The sequence below is a fragment of the Labrus mixtus genome, chromosome 18 (assembly GCF_963584025.1).
Source record: "Labrus mixtus chromosome 18, fLabMix1.1, whole genome shotgun sequence".
NCBI lineage: Eukaryota > Metazoa > Chordata > Actinopteri > Labriformes > Labridae > Labrus > Labrus mixtus.
The window spans coordinates 21,889,612-21,906,491 of NC_083629.1; the positions used below are offsets into that span (position 1 = coordinate 21,889,612).

Consider the following 16,880-nt stretch of genomic DNA (forward strand, 5'->3'; position numbering starts at 1 on the left):
AAAATATTTAATGTTGCGCACAGCCGGGCACAATATGAGGAACAGAAAAGAGCCCAAACAGAAACGCAAGAAGCAGAACATTGTAATGTAATCTCTTGAACTATGTTTTTGTTTGTATTTTATAAGGATAAGATAAGTTGACTATTATGTTTTTAGAAGGAAGCTCGCAACACCCGAGGGGGTCCCGACCCCCAATTTGGGAACCCCTGCTTTAGTACAGTGATAATCAACTGGACAAGCCTCAGGACGCAACAAACCACAAACTCCTACATGAAAAATAGGACCCAAATTTCCAGTATGTAAGCGCTTCAAAGACTTTTTGACACACATTGGCGACCCACTGAAAACGACTCAGTGACCCACTTTGGTGTCCCAACCCATCAGTTGAGAACCACTGCTTCCGTAAACTGATTCAGGCCAAACAACAATAATAACATTTCATCCATACAGGATTAGTAGTTCATAGCTGTCCTCAGAAAAAAAAAAAAAAAGTATCCCACTTTAATTGGAGGGGTACTTCTTAATTCACAAGCCAATATGACAAACGTTAATGTGCACATCACTCCTGAACTCTCCAAACAAAATGTTAACACCACTAAACTTCTGCTTCATGGACTTCATTTACTGTCTGTAAAACACCTGCATGTGCGAACACACGTGTGCACACAAAAACAGGAATTGACTAAACAATAGCCAGACGTTACCAAGCGATGACCAACCGACAGAAGCAGAGAAAGCTTTCACTTATAATGGCTAACTCACTGCCACACAACTCACTTCCATCAATATAGAGCTGACTATGAATGAAAACAACAGCCAAATGTGATTCACTTCACAGGGGCAAAAACATCCTATCGACGCAACATGCTTAATGAGAGTCTGAAATCCACACTTCCTTCCTCACAATACGATCCCCAATATGACTAATGCCACTGTTACTATACACCAACACAAAAAACCGCAACTCTTATTTGATATGCAAAAGTCCTGTGGGCTTGTTACGGTTCCACTTTTTAAATTTCTAACCAGGAAACACTGCTATACTACATGGTTCAGAATCATATTACGTTTAAGTTAAAATCCCCAACTTAAAGAAAACAGAGCATTACAAGAAGACTTCATTTCAATTACTAAAAATTTAAAATGGCACAAAATGATGTGAAGGGCCAAGAAAGCAGCAAAGGCATTACATCACCTTGTGGAAGAATGATCCAATCAGAGAGGTTAAAGCTGTACCTGTCGTGCCTGGCAGGAGTCCAGAGCCGGCTATAGTGGGTCTATATATATAAACTGAGCCTTTTCTTATACCCACGGCTCCTCTGCTTCCTTACCTCTCTCTAATTATCGCTCATTCTGCTGCTCTATCTTCTTTTCTCTACACTTCTGTCAGAACATTTTATCTCTCATGACACTACACGGCGTCCTCTCTAAGCTAAGTGTCTCTCTCTCTCTCTCTCTGCCTGTTGCTCCCTGCTGTTCAGTCAGCGACATGCGCGGCCTCAGGAGCTAAAAGTCATTAAACAGTCGAGTGCAATCCCTCCCCTCAGACTCCTCCTTCTTTTTCTGCCTTCCCCCTTTTGACTCCCTCCCCCGGGGAACTGACATATCCAGGCCTGTCTCTCTCTGCTACCTGTGAGCACTTCTCATACAGTCACCCAGATATGAATATCCCTTCCTTCTCCCTTATTTCTTTTCAACCTTTTCCTACCACAATGAAGAAGCAAAACACAAACAAAATGCAGGCCCCTCCTCTTACGCCAAATCCTTTCAACCTCCCGCTTCTTCAAGGTACAGCCGCTTTCAAATATTCCAGGAATGTAAAGATAAAGAATGCATTACTCAAGTTAAGCTGAGGAAAAGGGAGTTGTGCTTCAGTTTTGTTTCTTCTTACTAGCTGCACTTTGAGGGGAAAGCAATAGCCAACCACAAAACAAGTTGTTGTTCCTCTTTGGGGTTTTTGTGTGCAAGAAACAAGTGTCCACTTGTTTATAGTTCCTGTTAAGATCAAACACCTCATGCTTTCATGAACACATGCGCAGTAAAACTACTAAACACATACAAGACCGAATGGACAATCACTGTCCTGGGAGTTGTATGTACATTGAAATCGTATGTGAAAGAAAAACCTTAAAGCGTATGATGAACATATACTTGGGTAACCTGAGTGTCTAAAATGTGAAATAAATCCATCCAGTCCTTTGTTTGTGGTCTGCATAAGTCTTACAACACAGAGAAAAATGCTCCGTTTAAAATTTTCTCTCCTTGTGACATCACAGTGGGATTCTGGTTAAAAATAAATAAATAAAAAAACTCCCCTCCCCTGGTATCTCCACCCCCAGCCTAGAGCAAGACTTTTGCGCAGGTCCACCATTTTTATTCTCTCTACAGAGGAGTGATGTCTAACGGGACAACTCAGGGGGCTCAATGCATTTAAAGAGACACACACACCAAAACGGAGCGTTCTGAGAGAGCTGGTTTATACAGGGTCTCAAACCTCCTCTGGTGCTTGATTCATGTTATATTTTGACCAAAGCACAGCACGGATGTTTCATTTAGACCACAGGGGGACTGTTTGAAAAGGTGGAAAAGAGGGTATAACATGTCCTCTTTAATTAAAGCTTTAATGGACCAACCTTGTGGACGATTTCTCCCAGCTCTCTGCAGTAGTTGAGGATGCTCTTACTGGAGGTGTATCCACTGAGCTGGGAAAACTGATACCTGGAAAGACGAGGGAACAGAAAATGAAATTAAACCTGGAATGGGAACACGAAATGAGCTACATTCACATTGCTTGTTTAAAGATATAAACACCAAGTGAAAGCTTTGAACCATTTCCAAAATTATAACCAATCCTCTTGTTCACAGACTTCGAAAAATCTGGTTCATACGTTCATCTCTTCTGGCTCCATTATCGCATTTGGTGGAATCAGCCAGTTGTCGCTGATCTGCCTGAAACTGGTTCCTAACTTCTGACAGGTTTGAGGAAGAGGGATAATATCAGTCCTGTTTAAGCCTCTCTTCACTGGCCTTTAATATAGATTTTAAGGTTTGTTTTTGAAGCCCAGAATAGCCTCCTCACCACCTCCAGGTCCCTCAAGTCTCCTGACAGGGGCATCCTGGCAGCCCTTTGCTCAAATCTGAAAATTAGGTGGTGACCACACGTCTGCAGTCGAGGCCCAAAGACTGAGGAACAGCTCCCCCCCTCCTTGATTTTACTTTCCCTATCTGTCAGGAATCATCGAAAAACTATTTCATAAGAAAAGCATTCCTGAAAAGGCAGCTTGTAAACTGTATTTCCTGCTTCTCGTTTTGTTTGTTTCTCTCTCTGTGCTTTGCTTGGTCCTTTTGATGGTTCTGGTTTTTATGTATTGTTTCATTAGTGCCTTGTGCAGCACTTTGGTCAGCGGCTGCTGTTTTTAAATGTGCAATGTAAATCAATTTGATGAACATTCCCCTGTAAAAGAATGCACGACTTTCACCTACAGTAATCCCTTTTATATAAAACCTGCAGCAACAGGAACTACAGCCAGCACTATTTTTGTGAGAGTCACCAGAGAGCATTTTCAGAGTTGAAAATAACCGCAGGGACAAAATAGAATTTGGAGTACTGTGTGTATATATAAAACGGTTAGATAACTCTCCTCTTTACGGACCTGTTGAGCAGAGAGAAGAGTCCTTTGGCAGAGGTGATGAGCTCCACCACGACCTGCAGGACGCCCGCGGGCAGCCTCACCGTGCTGCCTCCGTCGTAGCTGTTGCGGCGCCAGCTGCTCTGGATGCCCATCTGGAGGGTGTGGGCCACGGCGCGCAGCTTCTCGGTGAGGCCGCGCAGGTTCTCCCCTCCCATGCCGTACGTCTAGAAGCACACAAGTGACTCGTTAAGACTGCTGCTGAGATATCTGATGAGATGTTCTAATGCTGTTATGCACGATGCCGTCTTCAATCATGATAGAAATTACAACTTGATTAATTGTCCAGCCTTATAATAAATATTGAAATTTAGACACACATCTGTTACATCTTTGGATTCACTTCAGGGTGCACCATTAGCCTAGTGGTTAGTACATGATCCCCATGTACGGAGGCCGTAGTCCTCAAGAGGACGGCCGGGGTTCCAATCCGACCTGTGGTTCTTTTCCTGCATGTCATTCCCCTCTCTCTCTCTCTATCTCCCCCATTTCTGACACTGTCCTGTCTCTAAATAAAAAGGCATAAAAACCCCAAAAATACACCATAAAAAAATGGGAAAATCCAGCAAATATCTGTCCATCAAAGTCATCAACACCACCTAAGCTGTAAGCTGTGTGTGTAATCGTGTAGCTATACCTGCAGGTGTTCATGGTTTTAGTCATTATACTTTGTACGTAATGAATGATTATTTAACTCACACGTTTTACTGATGAATAAAATGATTTTGAGATTTTGTTTGTGCCATCAGAGCACCGTGAAGTCCACGGCAAATTTCCCACTGGGGCATTAAAGTTAATCTCGTCTCATAAATAAGGTTGTAGAAATCATTGCAACAAATCAGCTGATGTGTCACACTGCTCATAATAGCCCCTCCAAGAAATATACCACTTAAACAGAACATATCCCCCATCATGTTATCACACAATGTTGATTTTTTTAAAGTTTAATATCCAGAAACAGTTAGAGGTTAAATTAATCAGCTTTAGTCATAACTGTTTTCTTGAGTTGTTAATTTAACTTATTTTGAAGGCTGTCGTTTCTTTATACGATTAGACGTTTTGTTTGATTTTGTAATATTTACGTAAGCCTTACATCAGAAACACCTCTCAGTCACTTGAACACAATTCAGCCAGAGATGCCACATCAAAATTTAGCTTAAAATAAAACGCTCCTCCTGTGATTAGACGGAGCGTCTTCTCCCTCATCCGCAGTGACAATAGAAGCCGTCACTTATTGTCAAACCCACTCCTCAGTGGTCGAGAGAGGCTTTGTTGTATAACATCAACCAGCCCGGAACAATCCTGTGTCAACAAGTGGACATGCATTTTTCATGACCTTGTCCACTTTGTACCTGTTGAATTATGTAACAGAGCGCTTGAACGAGTGTTTGGTCTGCTCCATGTGAGCGTCTGATGGTTTGTTTTTTTATGAATGAGCCCTGTGTTAGCACTTCACGCAGCATTAAGACAAGATTTGCATGCACACACACACACACAGACACAAACACACACGCATGCACACAAGCTGAAAATTAAATCTGCAAATCCTTGAAATGGATCTAAACTCCTCCAGTTTTGTGATTTCAGCCAAGTGCGCCCCAATTGAAGTTTAAACAGGAGGAGTCTGATTCCCACTCATTCACAGAGACTTTGATTTGAACTGTTAATTACTTTTTAAAACCATACTACAACGATTCCACAACATGCCCGTATAAGCTGCCCGAGCTTTTTCCTCGGTGTTCAAAGACTGTTACACCACCAGAGCTGGAGCTTTGCCTGGCTCAATTAGTTCTTCCAATGAAACAAAAGCCATTCTGGAAACACAAAAAACACCCCCACACACACACACACACACACACACACACACACACACACACACCAACGCGACTATTTAAGTGTCCTGAAACTCCCTCTTAAAAATTTTGGACAGGGAGGAAATTTAATTAGGCAGCAGAGGGACAGGAAAAAAAAAGCTCAAGAAACAAAGAAGTGGCAGAAGTGTACAAATTTTCCCAGATATTTGCATGTAGAGGATTAGGCAAAAGCGTGTTTGTTCTAAATCTGATTTGGTCATAGCTGGAGCGTGAAGCGTCCTCTGATTTAGCTACAACAAAAAATGGAACTATTTGACGTGACATGATGTGCAGGAATGTGGGGATTTTCATATTTAAACACTGAAGTGCAAAGTGGAGCAATGAAGTCAAACTTGCATGTTGAAAAACGGCTCAGAGTATCAGGACTTGTGAGGTGGTTAGATTAGATAGTTTTGCACACACAAAAATAAAAAAAAAACAGAAGAAGAAGAAGAAGAAGAAGAAGAAGTGCTGGTTCCCCTGTGCAAAAAGAAGCAGGGTCTTAAAACAGCATGTGCAATGAAATATCAGAACACACACATGACACCAGAGCCAGACAAGAAGCTGACTGATCGGTAAATAACCAAGAGAACATCTCTCAGCCACAACATACACGCTGCAGCCTTGGATACACAAAGCGCTGCCATGGACACACACTGTACACACAAACACACGTGCATCCGCTTCCTGCCTCACCAGAGAGCACAGTTTCTCCACAGCCTCCAGGATCAGCTCCTGGTGTCCGATCTTGTACACTCCCAACTTCTCCAGGTCCTTGGAGGTCAGCTGGAGGAGATCCATACCTGACAGACGCCACTCAGACACCTGGTATTGATGCAGGGGGGCGTCCAGACCTGGCAGAGAAACACAAAAATGTAAAAAAAAAACTATACACTTTCCCATGCACGTAGTGAAGAAATGGTAACGTCGTATAGACAGAAAGCCCTGTGCATGAGCAGGCTGAGACATGCATGCACTCACAGTAGAGCTGCAGGTAAGTTAAGCAGCCGTAACATAAAAACAAAGACGTCTGCTTGAATACATGTTGGACAATAAGATTTGAATATATGTGTCTTTGAAATGTGATTTGCATGATGGTTTTATTAACAGGGCACACTGACAACATTACAAACAGTGTGATTGTTGAATCTCTTCTCTGTGTACTTTTCTAAAAGCAGTGAAGTCTTGGCAACTGGATCCCTTCAAAATAAAAGCACCTTGGAGCACAATACACTGTCATAAATGTGGTTTTACATGTTGTGGCGTGTTTTGGAAGACTTGGATATTTTTTGAAAACACTTACAATTTTACAACAAAAACATGACAATACAAATTCTGCCTTCAGCGTTTAATGTGAGTAAAATAAATCGCAATTACATCATCAAAAGCAAAAGTAGCCTAATCACCAGGCAGTGTTAATATAGTATGATAATATTTATATTAGTTCTTTTGTAGCTGGTAGAGTTGAAGTAACTTTAGCTACATCATAAAGGTTACTGTTGGGTGATTTAATGTGATCCTAAGTCTCAAATTAAACATGCAAATCAAATATTTTAGGCAGATTTATTTATAGAGTTTTTAAATAAAGGAAGGCTAATTATAAATTGGCCTTCAATACACTTAATTCAAAGTGGAACAGTAGCATAAATAAGCTTTCCAGTGCTTGTAATCATGTGCTTGTACTGTAGGCCAACAAGGTTATAGCTTATTAATACATTTTCCCTATAAACAGAATAATCCATGGAGTTTAAAGAATGGATTTAACACCCTCTGGGTTAAAGAGTATATCAGTGGTCAGTGAACGCAACACCTTCTTAGTAGGTTATAAAGCAGCCATGAACTGTTTCTGAAGGTAAGCCAGCACCTTGATCATAACAGGACTTTTTGTGGCTCCTTTCTCAACCCAGGCCACTTCCTCATTCCACCTCCACCTCCTCCACCTTTCACTTCCAAGAGGATTTGTGTGGCGCGTCTATTTCTGACGCCACCGTCCGAGCCAAAAGTAGCCTAAACTGTGAGGCGATCAGGGCGTGTGAAAAAAAAACACATACACACACACACACACACACACACACGCAGACAACAACAACCCCACACACTATGTTCCTCACCTTGAAGCCACTCGCTGACTCGCTCCTCGCTCCACGACGTGATAGGCTCCATGCTCGGAGTCCTGCTGCAGTCGCTGGTTCAGCTCCCAGCCTTCCTGGCCGACTTCTACCTCTCCGGGCTGCAGGAGGAAGAAAAAGTGTATCCTGACTCGGAGTCGGACGATGACGACTGGCACTCCTTCGTACAGGTACGGCAGGTAAGAGAGTAGTCCCCCCCTGCTGACAGCCAATAGTGCGGAACTGTCAGGCTTCGACCTGGAGCAAAAGACCCCTCCCTCCCTCCCCCCCCACCTTTACCTCTCCTCCCCCTCCTTCTTACCTGGAGGAATAGTACGAGTGTGTGAGAGCAAGGCGGCTGCAGCTTTAATACTTCATAACTTCCCTCATAGTTTGACTTCCATGCGCAATTACGTCACGACACAAGGCGCGTCTGCAGAGCAAGCATGTGACACAATAAGAGCAGCACCTGTACAGCAGGTAATCCGAAACAGTAATCTTGTAATAGGTCAGAAGAAGGATCACGATTAACTCTGGTAGGGGCCTTTCTGAGAGTTGAGGTTGCAAACAGGAAAATAAACAAATGTATTTTATTGTTCTTAACAATTATTGCAGAATACAAAACACACAAACAATTCCCTTTGAGTTTGAGGAATTTAAAGGGATAAAAACAACTTACAGTCCCACAACATTCAAGCAGACTTAATCCTCTTTCTGAGTCCTCTGGTAAGGCTGCTCTCCAAGGAATTTACCGGAAATGTTTCCTATTTTAGCCTTTGAGCTGTGTTTTTAAATTTAGAGTAAACAGCGACGTTTCCAACATGAGGAGATTTCTGCCAGCTAAATTATTCACATGATCAACGAATATTTCCAGAAACTTGAGGAGCTTATGATGAATAATTTACACATTCATCAGGCAGTTTATTTACTAAACTGAAAACTATATATTGGATGTCTGCAGTTTTCTTTTTTTTTTTGTTTGCTCTAAAAGTGAGAAAATGAATTCTTCTAATTGAATCACTGCTTAACTCAACGTTATATATTTCCCATGTCAGCAAAAAACTGCAGTGAAGCAATCTTGTGGCTTTTGGAGATCAAAGTTCCTTTTATATTGAATGATTAACTTGATCCAAGTTCAATATTCCACGTTTGCTGTTGAAGGAGACTTAAGACTGGTCGGCTCCATGTGAGCGTCTGATGTTTGTCCGTATGGCTGATGGAAAAGTCACCTTCAGTTAAGTCCATAGCACCTTAAGGGATTCTGTGAATGAATCATATAACCTGTGCCTGTGAGCTGCCCGAGGAAATCATTGTCAGCGTCACAGTACGTGGCAAATCAGGCTGCTGGATGTCTCTTTAGAAGTAAAGGTCAACGCCTGGTGAAAAGGCCGTGGGTTATAAAAGAGCTGCCCTCTGATATCTGGCACCCCCTGCTGTTATCCTTTTTGAATCAAGAGAGAGTGACTCATAGGCAGGGGGGTAACAGTCGGAGTTATATGGCAGCGGGCAAAATGGCAAATAGCCCCAACATGTAAGGACGATATGATTCATACAGATGTTTTTTTTTTTAAACCTGATGGGCTGCACAAAAAAATCTAGTCATGCAATTTCTCTTTTACATTATTTTCTGTATTTTTATATACTTTATTAATCCCTGAGGGAAATTCTGGTTCACACACATAGGCCCGAAATACACACACGCACAAACAGGAAGTGTGGACCTGCATTAGTGGAGAGATGTCAGAGTGAGGCTGCTACACAGGGAGCATGCCAGAGCTGTAGGGGGTTCAGTCAGTGCCTTGTTCAAGGGCACCTCTACTCTGCAGTACTCAGGAAGTGCCCTGGCACCTCTCCAGCTACCAGACCAACTTCCATAATTTGAGTCTGCACCAGGACTTGAAGTAGCGACCCTCTAATTCCTTACCCAGGTCCCCTTCATTTGAGCTACTGCAGAACACAGTTCATTTGAGATAGTTTCCCATTTTTGAAAGCTTGAAACTCTGCAAATAAAAGATAAAACATTAATGGTGCTGTCATGGATCAAGGGTAAGTGCCCTTCAAAGTAAAAGCAACAAATTAAAACAGCAAAAAAAAAAAAAAAACCGCTGTGGATCATTTGTTCTGGGCTCTCAAATGTGAAAAAGTGTAGAAGGGTTTTGGTGATTATAAATTGTGAGTCACATTTTATCTCCTGTTGAGTCAAGATGCTCTGTGCTTAAAGTGAGAGGGAAATAACTAAGCACGGATTAAAAGCATCAGTTTACCGGCCTGACGGATGAATGCTAAATCTTCTATAACGGGAAAACCAATTGGATTGCAAAAAAATCTTGTCCATTCTTGTTCAAAGCCTGCAGCACTCGTCCAATAGTCACAAATGTACACATTTTGACTCCGTATAGCAGAACTTTCTATCGCAAGTTACTCATCAACTCTTTGCACCTTATTTTAAGTTCCCAAGCCTGAACAACAAAAAACTCTCTCCCTGTTCTCTAAAATGTTTCAAAAACACTCCGCTGTCTTACCGTATCTTGTTTTGTATTGAACTTGATCTCAAAGGTGTTTTTTTTTTTCTCTATGCGCAGCCCGCCTATTCTCTGCCCATCCCGAATACCAGAGATACAAAATCAAGTCTCAACACGCTGTTTCAGCTTGACAGTGCACACACAGCCGTCACATTGTGGCGTCAGCACGCTCTGTAACGGCAACATGTAGAGAAGGAAAACAACAGGACTGAGCAAAACTGTTCCTAAAAAAACAACAATGTAAAGCCACACTGGCCCTATCTTCACCTCTCTCTCTCTTTCTCTCTCTTTCTCCCCTAGCTCCCTTTACTGTTTGACCAATCAGCATCCCCTTCCCAGTCCTCCTGCAACCACACCGTCCCATCAGCCACTGCTGTGATAAATGATGATTCTGCTGGAGTTTGAAGTACTGTTGTGCTATTTGTTCCAGAGCTACTTTTGAACTGCCGTCTTCTCCTCCTGCTATATTCAGTCAGGAGGGATCTGATAATCACCTGTGCTGCACTATCGAGCGGCTAATTAATTTGCTCTTTGCTGTAGCCGCACTGATGATGGTGTTCCTTGCACTGCAGACGTTTGCTCAGTGAGCTCAGTTAATTATCAGCAAAGGTCTGGACTTGTGCAAAACCAGACACACCCACATCATTACATTTATTGCAAAATAAACTGTACGGAGATAAAAAACCTGCTTCATATAATGAGTTGTAACGGATAATACCACGTCCATTAAGACTGTGGTATTTACTGTAGGGCTGGTGGTTATATATTCAGTTTTTCAGCTTTAATGCTGGGCCGCTCTTGTCTTCAAGTGGAGTCACAGCATAGGGCTCGTGTTGCATCAACAGATGAATCCCCTGGATTAAATCAACACTTTACATCAAATCTATCATAATCCTCTTTCAGATGTAATTCAGGTTTACTCGTCCGTGTAATGGAGCAGAGTCAAGAGAGAAAAGTACAACCAAAATACCAATCTCATGTATGCTATAATAATTCCAACATACACACTTTGAAGTTGGCTCATATTAAAAAGTGATTCTGATTCTGATACTGATATCAGGCTGGCACAGATACACTGGTATCAGTAATGGGACCAGTACTTATATTGCTCCTGGTAATGCTGTTTTGATATTGCCTAAAGGGGAGTTTTGGGAAATGGCTTGAATTTGAGTCTCTTTACCACAATTTATTATTCTGGTCCTAATTCAGCCAGTTTTAGGTAAATCCTTAAGTAACTAAAGAAAATAACAACAGTATATTATTAGCAGAGAGCATAATGCTAGTCACAGCTAGCAACAAGTCTTTCACATCAATATGTATTTTCAATGCTGCTGGTATCAGAAGGTACTCAGTATCGGTCAATACTAGTGTCCTTTGCATTTTTTTGTCTATCGCTTGATTCGTTTACTTTGAGCTGTTTTAACAAGTGACTTTCCCCTGATGAGGGGAACAATAAAGTGCATCTTTTTGTAAATGGACTTGAGCTTGTGTAGCGCTTTTCCAGTCTTCTGAATACTCAAATCGCTTTTTACACCGCAGGTCACACCTACACATTCACACACTGATGGATCAGTATTCATTAATCCCATTCAAACACATTTATAAGCTGGCCGCCAAAGCAAGTGGGAGAAACTGGGGGTTAAGTGTCTTGCCAAAGGACACATCGGACATGTGGATGCAGGAGCAGGGGATCGAACCCCCGACCTTCCAGGTTGAGAGACGACCGACTCTACCACTCGACCACAGCCGCCCATATCTTATCTATCTTACGTTATCCTAGTGAACGCTGTTAAAAGATTCAGGAATAACTGAAATACGGACATACAGAAGCAAACATCCAAGTCCCAGAGCAGAAATGAAGAAACATTAAAAACTAAAATGTCTAAAGTGAACGCAAAGACATTAAAGGAGCAACATGATCGGAGCTCATGAGTGCACAGTTGAATTTCCCGAGGTGCTGTTTCAGGAGCAGCTGCCACTTCACAGTTTGAGCGTGCATGTATTTGCATTCTAATACAACTGTTTACTGCTGATAGGAGGAAACTACATAATGTATGATTCATTGTTTCTCCAAGTGAGCACTCAACATCGCTCTGCCTCTCTACTCCACTGGAAATGAAAGTATGACAACAGTGAGTGTGGTTTTAGGGACGTGCTCTGCCGTTCAGTTCTTCTTCTGCAAACACTCCTGCATCGATACACCGACGAGCCCGGGGTTGAACTCTTGCTTCAGTGCACATGGACTGAGTCACATTACCCATGATGCCTCTCGTTCTGGAGATGAAGGAGGGGGGGGGGGGTGTCCCTGGAGTCACTGGACGGGAGACACCTCTGAGTCATCGGCGCTGTCAACCTGTGATGTCACTGAAGCAGCATGAGGAGAAGAAGAATGAGATCCCCTGCAGTCGGAGGAGACGCACACATCACATCTAACAGAAAACATCAATCAATATCTCTGTTGTCTGTCTGTTTTTTTTACAGGAAGTGGGCTCCTTCTGGCCACATGTGACCCTTTTCTAACACAGTATTGACTTTTATTTTTCTTAGAAAGACAGACTGCGAAATAAGAGCTTCCCCCCTATTCCTAAGACTTGAATTAGCACCATCATCTTTTTATTCATACTGTCTTTATTACAACTTTCACTTTCACCACAAGATCAAACCGAGTGTCTCAAATTCATCATTTTGGAAAACAGCAGCTATAACAGATACAAATGTTCAGAAGTGTCCTTGACATAATGGTGATGGGAGGAGAGGAGATGAGAGGAGAGGAGAGGAGAGGAGAGGAGAGGAGAGGAGAGGAGAGGAGGGGAGGGGAGAGGAGAGGAGAGGAGAGGACAGGAGAGGACAAGAGAAGAGAGGAGAGGAGAGGAGAGGACACGAGAGGAGAGGAGGAGGGGCGGAGGGGAGGAGGAGAGGAGAGGAGAGGAGAGGAGAGGAGAGGAGAGGAGAGGAGGAGACAAGAGGAGAGGAGGAGGAGAGGAGAGGAGAGGAGAGGAGGAGAGAAGAGGAGAGGAGAGGAGAGGGGAGGAGACAAGAGGAGAGGAGAGGAGAGGAAGTGTATTGCACGGCTGCACTAAATAAAAAAAGCCAATCTAGCCTGATGAGGTGCTATGAGCAGCTGCTTATCAATCATCGAGACAAATTGACGGGTTAATGTGAGCTTTGTGGGGGAGTGACTTTGAGTCTTACGTACAGCACGCGATGATGGATGACCGTCCCCTTACTGTACGTACACCTTCTGACCACCTTTAGTGCTTTGGATTTGTCAGAAAATGAATGGACCATAAAAGCACTTTCTCTCTCTCTCTCTCTCTCTCTCTCTCTCGACTTCCTTCTGCTTCCATGAAGTGCGGAAAGAAAGGATGCAAACAATGGCCCTCAAAACAACAATTTTGCAACGACAGTAGGAAACCTCCCTTAGGGGGCCCCATCTGACAGCACTCACTCTCGTTGACCTTCTAAGCGTTTCATGCATTATTGTTGTGAAAACCAATTCCTCAATGAAAGTCAACAAAGACAGATGAAGAGGAATTATCTGTCTACAGGAGAGAAAACAGAAAAAAGAGAAAGAGGAGAATGCGTCGGGACACCTGCAGACATGATGGTGATGAACGCTGGTTGGAGGGCCCCCCAATTAATTTTGTCTTGGGCCCCCACCAGACTCCAGAATCGCTATTGACTATTCTAATCTGCATGCTTCACACTGGAGATCTGCAGCTTTTGCCACTTTTTAAAATTGTATTTTACATTGATACATGCATAATATTTTTACTGAATCATTTTCAATTGCTTTTATTATAAATTCAAGCTTTGCAGACTTTATCACTTCAAGCATTAATAATTGAAATGCTTTCACACATTCAACGACCATGTCTTTTTTTTAACTAAAGCCAGACAGATTCTTCTAAATATGTCAAAATGCATGAAGCAACAATGAATGAATTTTCAATCAAAAGCCACCAGAGCATGCATTCACAGCAGGGAGGATTTGTTTACTCTGCAAGTTCAAATCTGTGTTCTTAATGTGAATTTTGTAATGCACAACAGTTGGATAAAACATCAACCAAAAGACATTTCACCTCATCACAAGCTGCACATTAAGTCTCTTTTATGTTTTTCTGTGAAAGGCCATCTTCATTTGAACCAAAATTCAACAGCTCCATCCACGGTCAAGGCAAGCATTTGTATGCTCTCCAGTTGCCAATAGTAACCATAGCTATAGCCGAGCGAAAAAAAAATCCACTCTGCAGTGAATGAAGCCGAGAAGTGTCGAGGGTGGAGAGGTGTGTGTATTGTATCACTGAAAAATACCAAGGACCATCACGAGGGGTTGTTGTCAATGAAAAGAGTGCTGCATCAATATCCAGACAAAATCAAACAGCACATGGTCACGACTCAATCTCCACGCTCTCTTATTCTCTTTCTCCTTTACGTTGTTGTGCAATCTTTGTTATGCAACATTTGGAGTCAGTGTGAGGAAGTGTTGGGTCAAAGGCAGTGTGCACTAAATCTATTTTCATGCCACTGAGAGAATAGAGCATTTTTCTTTTAGTCAAAAGTAGTGCAACTCACGGTGTTAAAAGTTGCACATTCCTGCACTGGCCTGCAATTTTTTTTTTTTTAACAATCATGCAACCCAGATTTCTCTTTCATTGCTCTTTGGCGGCCATTCATGATTTGATTGACAGCTTTTTTCTCTTGAACGCAGAGGATCTCATCCTGCACCTGCTGCACCAAAAAGCATCAAAGAAAATCAGCCTCTCGTTCATGAAAAAAGCGATTTGCATTACGTCGTTGCAGTTCCTCTCTCCGCCAGATGGGGGCGCAATCGGACCTGGGCGGAACAAATTGAAAGAAAAAAAAAAAAAAAAGAAAAAAAAAAGGGGGGGCGGGGGGGGGGGGCTGGCTTGGGATGGCTCCTGCTGTAGTCTGCCAATAACAGCTCGAGTTTGGAGGCTGCTCGTACTACAGAGCCACACTGAGGTCTCTGTTGGGAAAGCAGCAGGCGGACTGAGCGAAGTGTTCGCTTTACTGCCCCGGGGGGAGAGAAATCACAGATAACACACACACACACGGGGAAGGAAGACTTCAGCGTCGACTGTGAAGACACAGGGGGGGTGCCTCTGGTTCATTCCTTCAGATTCTGCTCAAACATCCCGTTTGGAGGCGCTTTTTTTGATCACACTGTTTGGCACTCCTGCTCTCCTCTTGCTGGTAAAAAACCCAGATCAAGAGAAGCCAACGCGCGTTTACCCTGGACTGAGAAGCGTTTTGTGTGTGCGTGTGTGTGCGTGTGTGTGCGTGTGTGTGCGTGTGTGTGCGTGTGTGTGTGTGTGTGTGTGTGTGTGTTTTTCTGCTGGATTATCTACCCAAACAAATACGCACGAGTGGCACACCGACGGAGAAGTCAAGGCAAAGGGATTACAATCGGTGTGCATGCGCGTCTTCCCCTCTCTGAGTCGGGAGCAAAGTGCTGCTGAATCTACTCCACCTGGACTTTGGAGCTTCTTCTTCTTCTTCTCCTCCTTCTTCTTCCTCCTCTTCACTGAGCTGCACTTGACAGGAGGAGATAAGAATCTGTTGGAGCACACACACACACACACACACGTTTGAGCAGCTGAAAGGGGGAGAAAAAACTGAGAATCCTGCGAAAATGCCTCTCGCACAGATCGCGGAGCCATGGCCCACCATGGAACTAGTGCAGCTGGAGACAGAGGTAATGAAAGGTGACGTTACTGTGCACGCATATGTTTGACCCGTTTTTTTTATTGGGAGTTGGTTTAGGTCAAGGTACAATTTAAAAATGGCGAACACGATGTGCGCGTTTTCTTTTTTTGGACACATTAACTATCCAGTTTAAGGTGTAGACCAATGTGCAGAAGAAGTCAAAGTTAAGTCGAAATTAATGAAGTCAGGGTTCATTCTAAGCCAAACAAACAATGAATGCTTATGCTTGTATAAACTCCATTATGTCAATATTGGTTTTAAATGAAGTCTGCCTTTTTAAAAATCAAGGTGCACTGTTTAAATTTCTGATTTCTAGTAGAGGTTTCAACACATTTTTCCAGCTCTATCTTGCAGTCTGGCCCTATGGAAGCCTCTAAATCACGACCCATGAGTCTGCAAAAGTTTACATTCAGAGCTCAAGTTAGACATTCTTCACTTCTTTCTCTTCTTTTTTTTGTTTTGCTCTTGTGCAACTCAGTACTTGGAGCCATCTAAAGAAAATGTACAGACTCATCATCCCTGCTTCACTGCTCTCACCTTGTCTTTTTAAAAAGTGCTTTACAGTGCCAACTCCTGTGAGTGGCACAATGAAAAAAGTTTAAAATGTCTAACCTGAAGTTTGACTTTTGAAATACACACTGAGAGAAGTTCTTCTCCCTCCCTTTTTTTTAGTACAGCTTTATAGTTGAAACACGTATTTCCTGCCTTGCCATAGAGTTTTAGATATAGGCTAAATGCACAACAGAAATGCACATTTTATAGGTTTCTTAATATGCTAAACCTCAGAACTTGTAGGAACAAGAGTAAGGGGATCATGGGAGATTGTGGCCCCTGCTCTCCTCACGCAGCAGTATTATTCATGACCTCTCCAGTCGCCTCTTGAGCAGACTTGGTTGCTTAGAGAACGAGCAGGGCTTCATATTTGGCTCTGAAAATCACACATGAACTGCGTGGAAGCAACCTGTCCAATCTAATACA

At 42.8% G+C, this 16,880-nt stretch overlaps 2 protein-coding genes across 4 annotated transcripts in view; one reads left to right on the forward strand and one right to left on the reverse strand.

The window, feature by feature from the left end:
* cnksr1 (connector enhancer of kinase suppressor of Ras 1) overlaps nucleotides 1-7,886 on the reverse strand; it is a 29,274-nt gene extending 21,388 nt beyond the window's left edge. The window contains exons 1-4 of one of the 2 annotated variants that reach the window (XM_061063726.1): nucleotides 7,654-7,886; nucleotides 6,239-6,396; nucleotides 3,654-3,856; nucleotides 2,634-2,718 (exon numbers count right to left, since the gene is read on the reverse strand). In XM_061063726.1, the coding sequence (XP_060919709.1) occupies nucleotides 2,634-2,718; nucleotides 3,654-3,856; nucleotides 6,239-6,396; nucleotides 7,654-7,705 (498 nt within the window). In that variant the 5' untranslated portion in view covers nucleotides 7,706-7,886. The remainder of the gene's footprint in view (nucleotides 1-2,633; nucleotides 2,719-3,653; nucleotides 3,857-6,238; nucleotides 6,397-7,653) is intronic. The other variant, XM_061063725.1, reaches the window with a different exon arrangement.
* A 7,612-nt stretch (nucleotides 7,887-15,498) lies between these two features.
* The window catches only part of rps6ka1 (ribosomal protein S6 kinase a, polypeptide 1), a 50,993-nt gene continuing 49,611 nt past the window's right edge, over nucleotides 15,499-16,880 (forward strand). For both annotated transcript variants that reach the window (XM_061063728.1, XM_061063729.1), the window contains exon 1: nucleotides 15,499-15,891. In XM_061063728.1, the coding sequence (XP_060919711.1) occupies nucleotides 15,829-15,891 (63 nt within the window). In that variant the 5' untranslated portion in view covers nucleotides 15,499-15,828. The remainder of the gene's footprint in view (nucleotides 15,892-16,880) is intronic.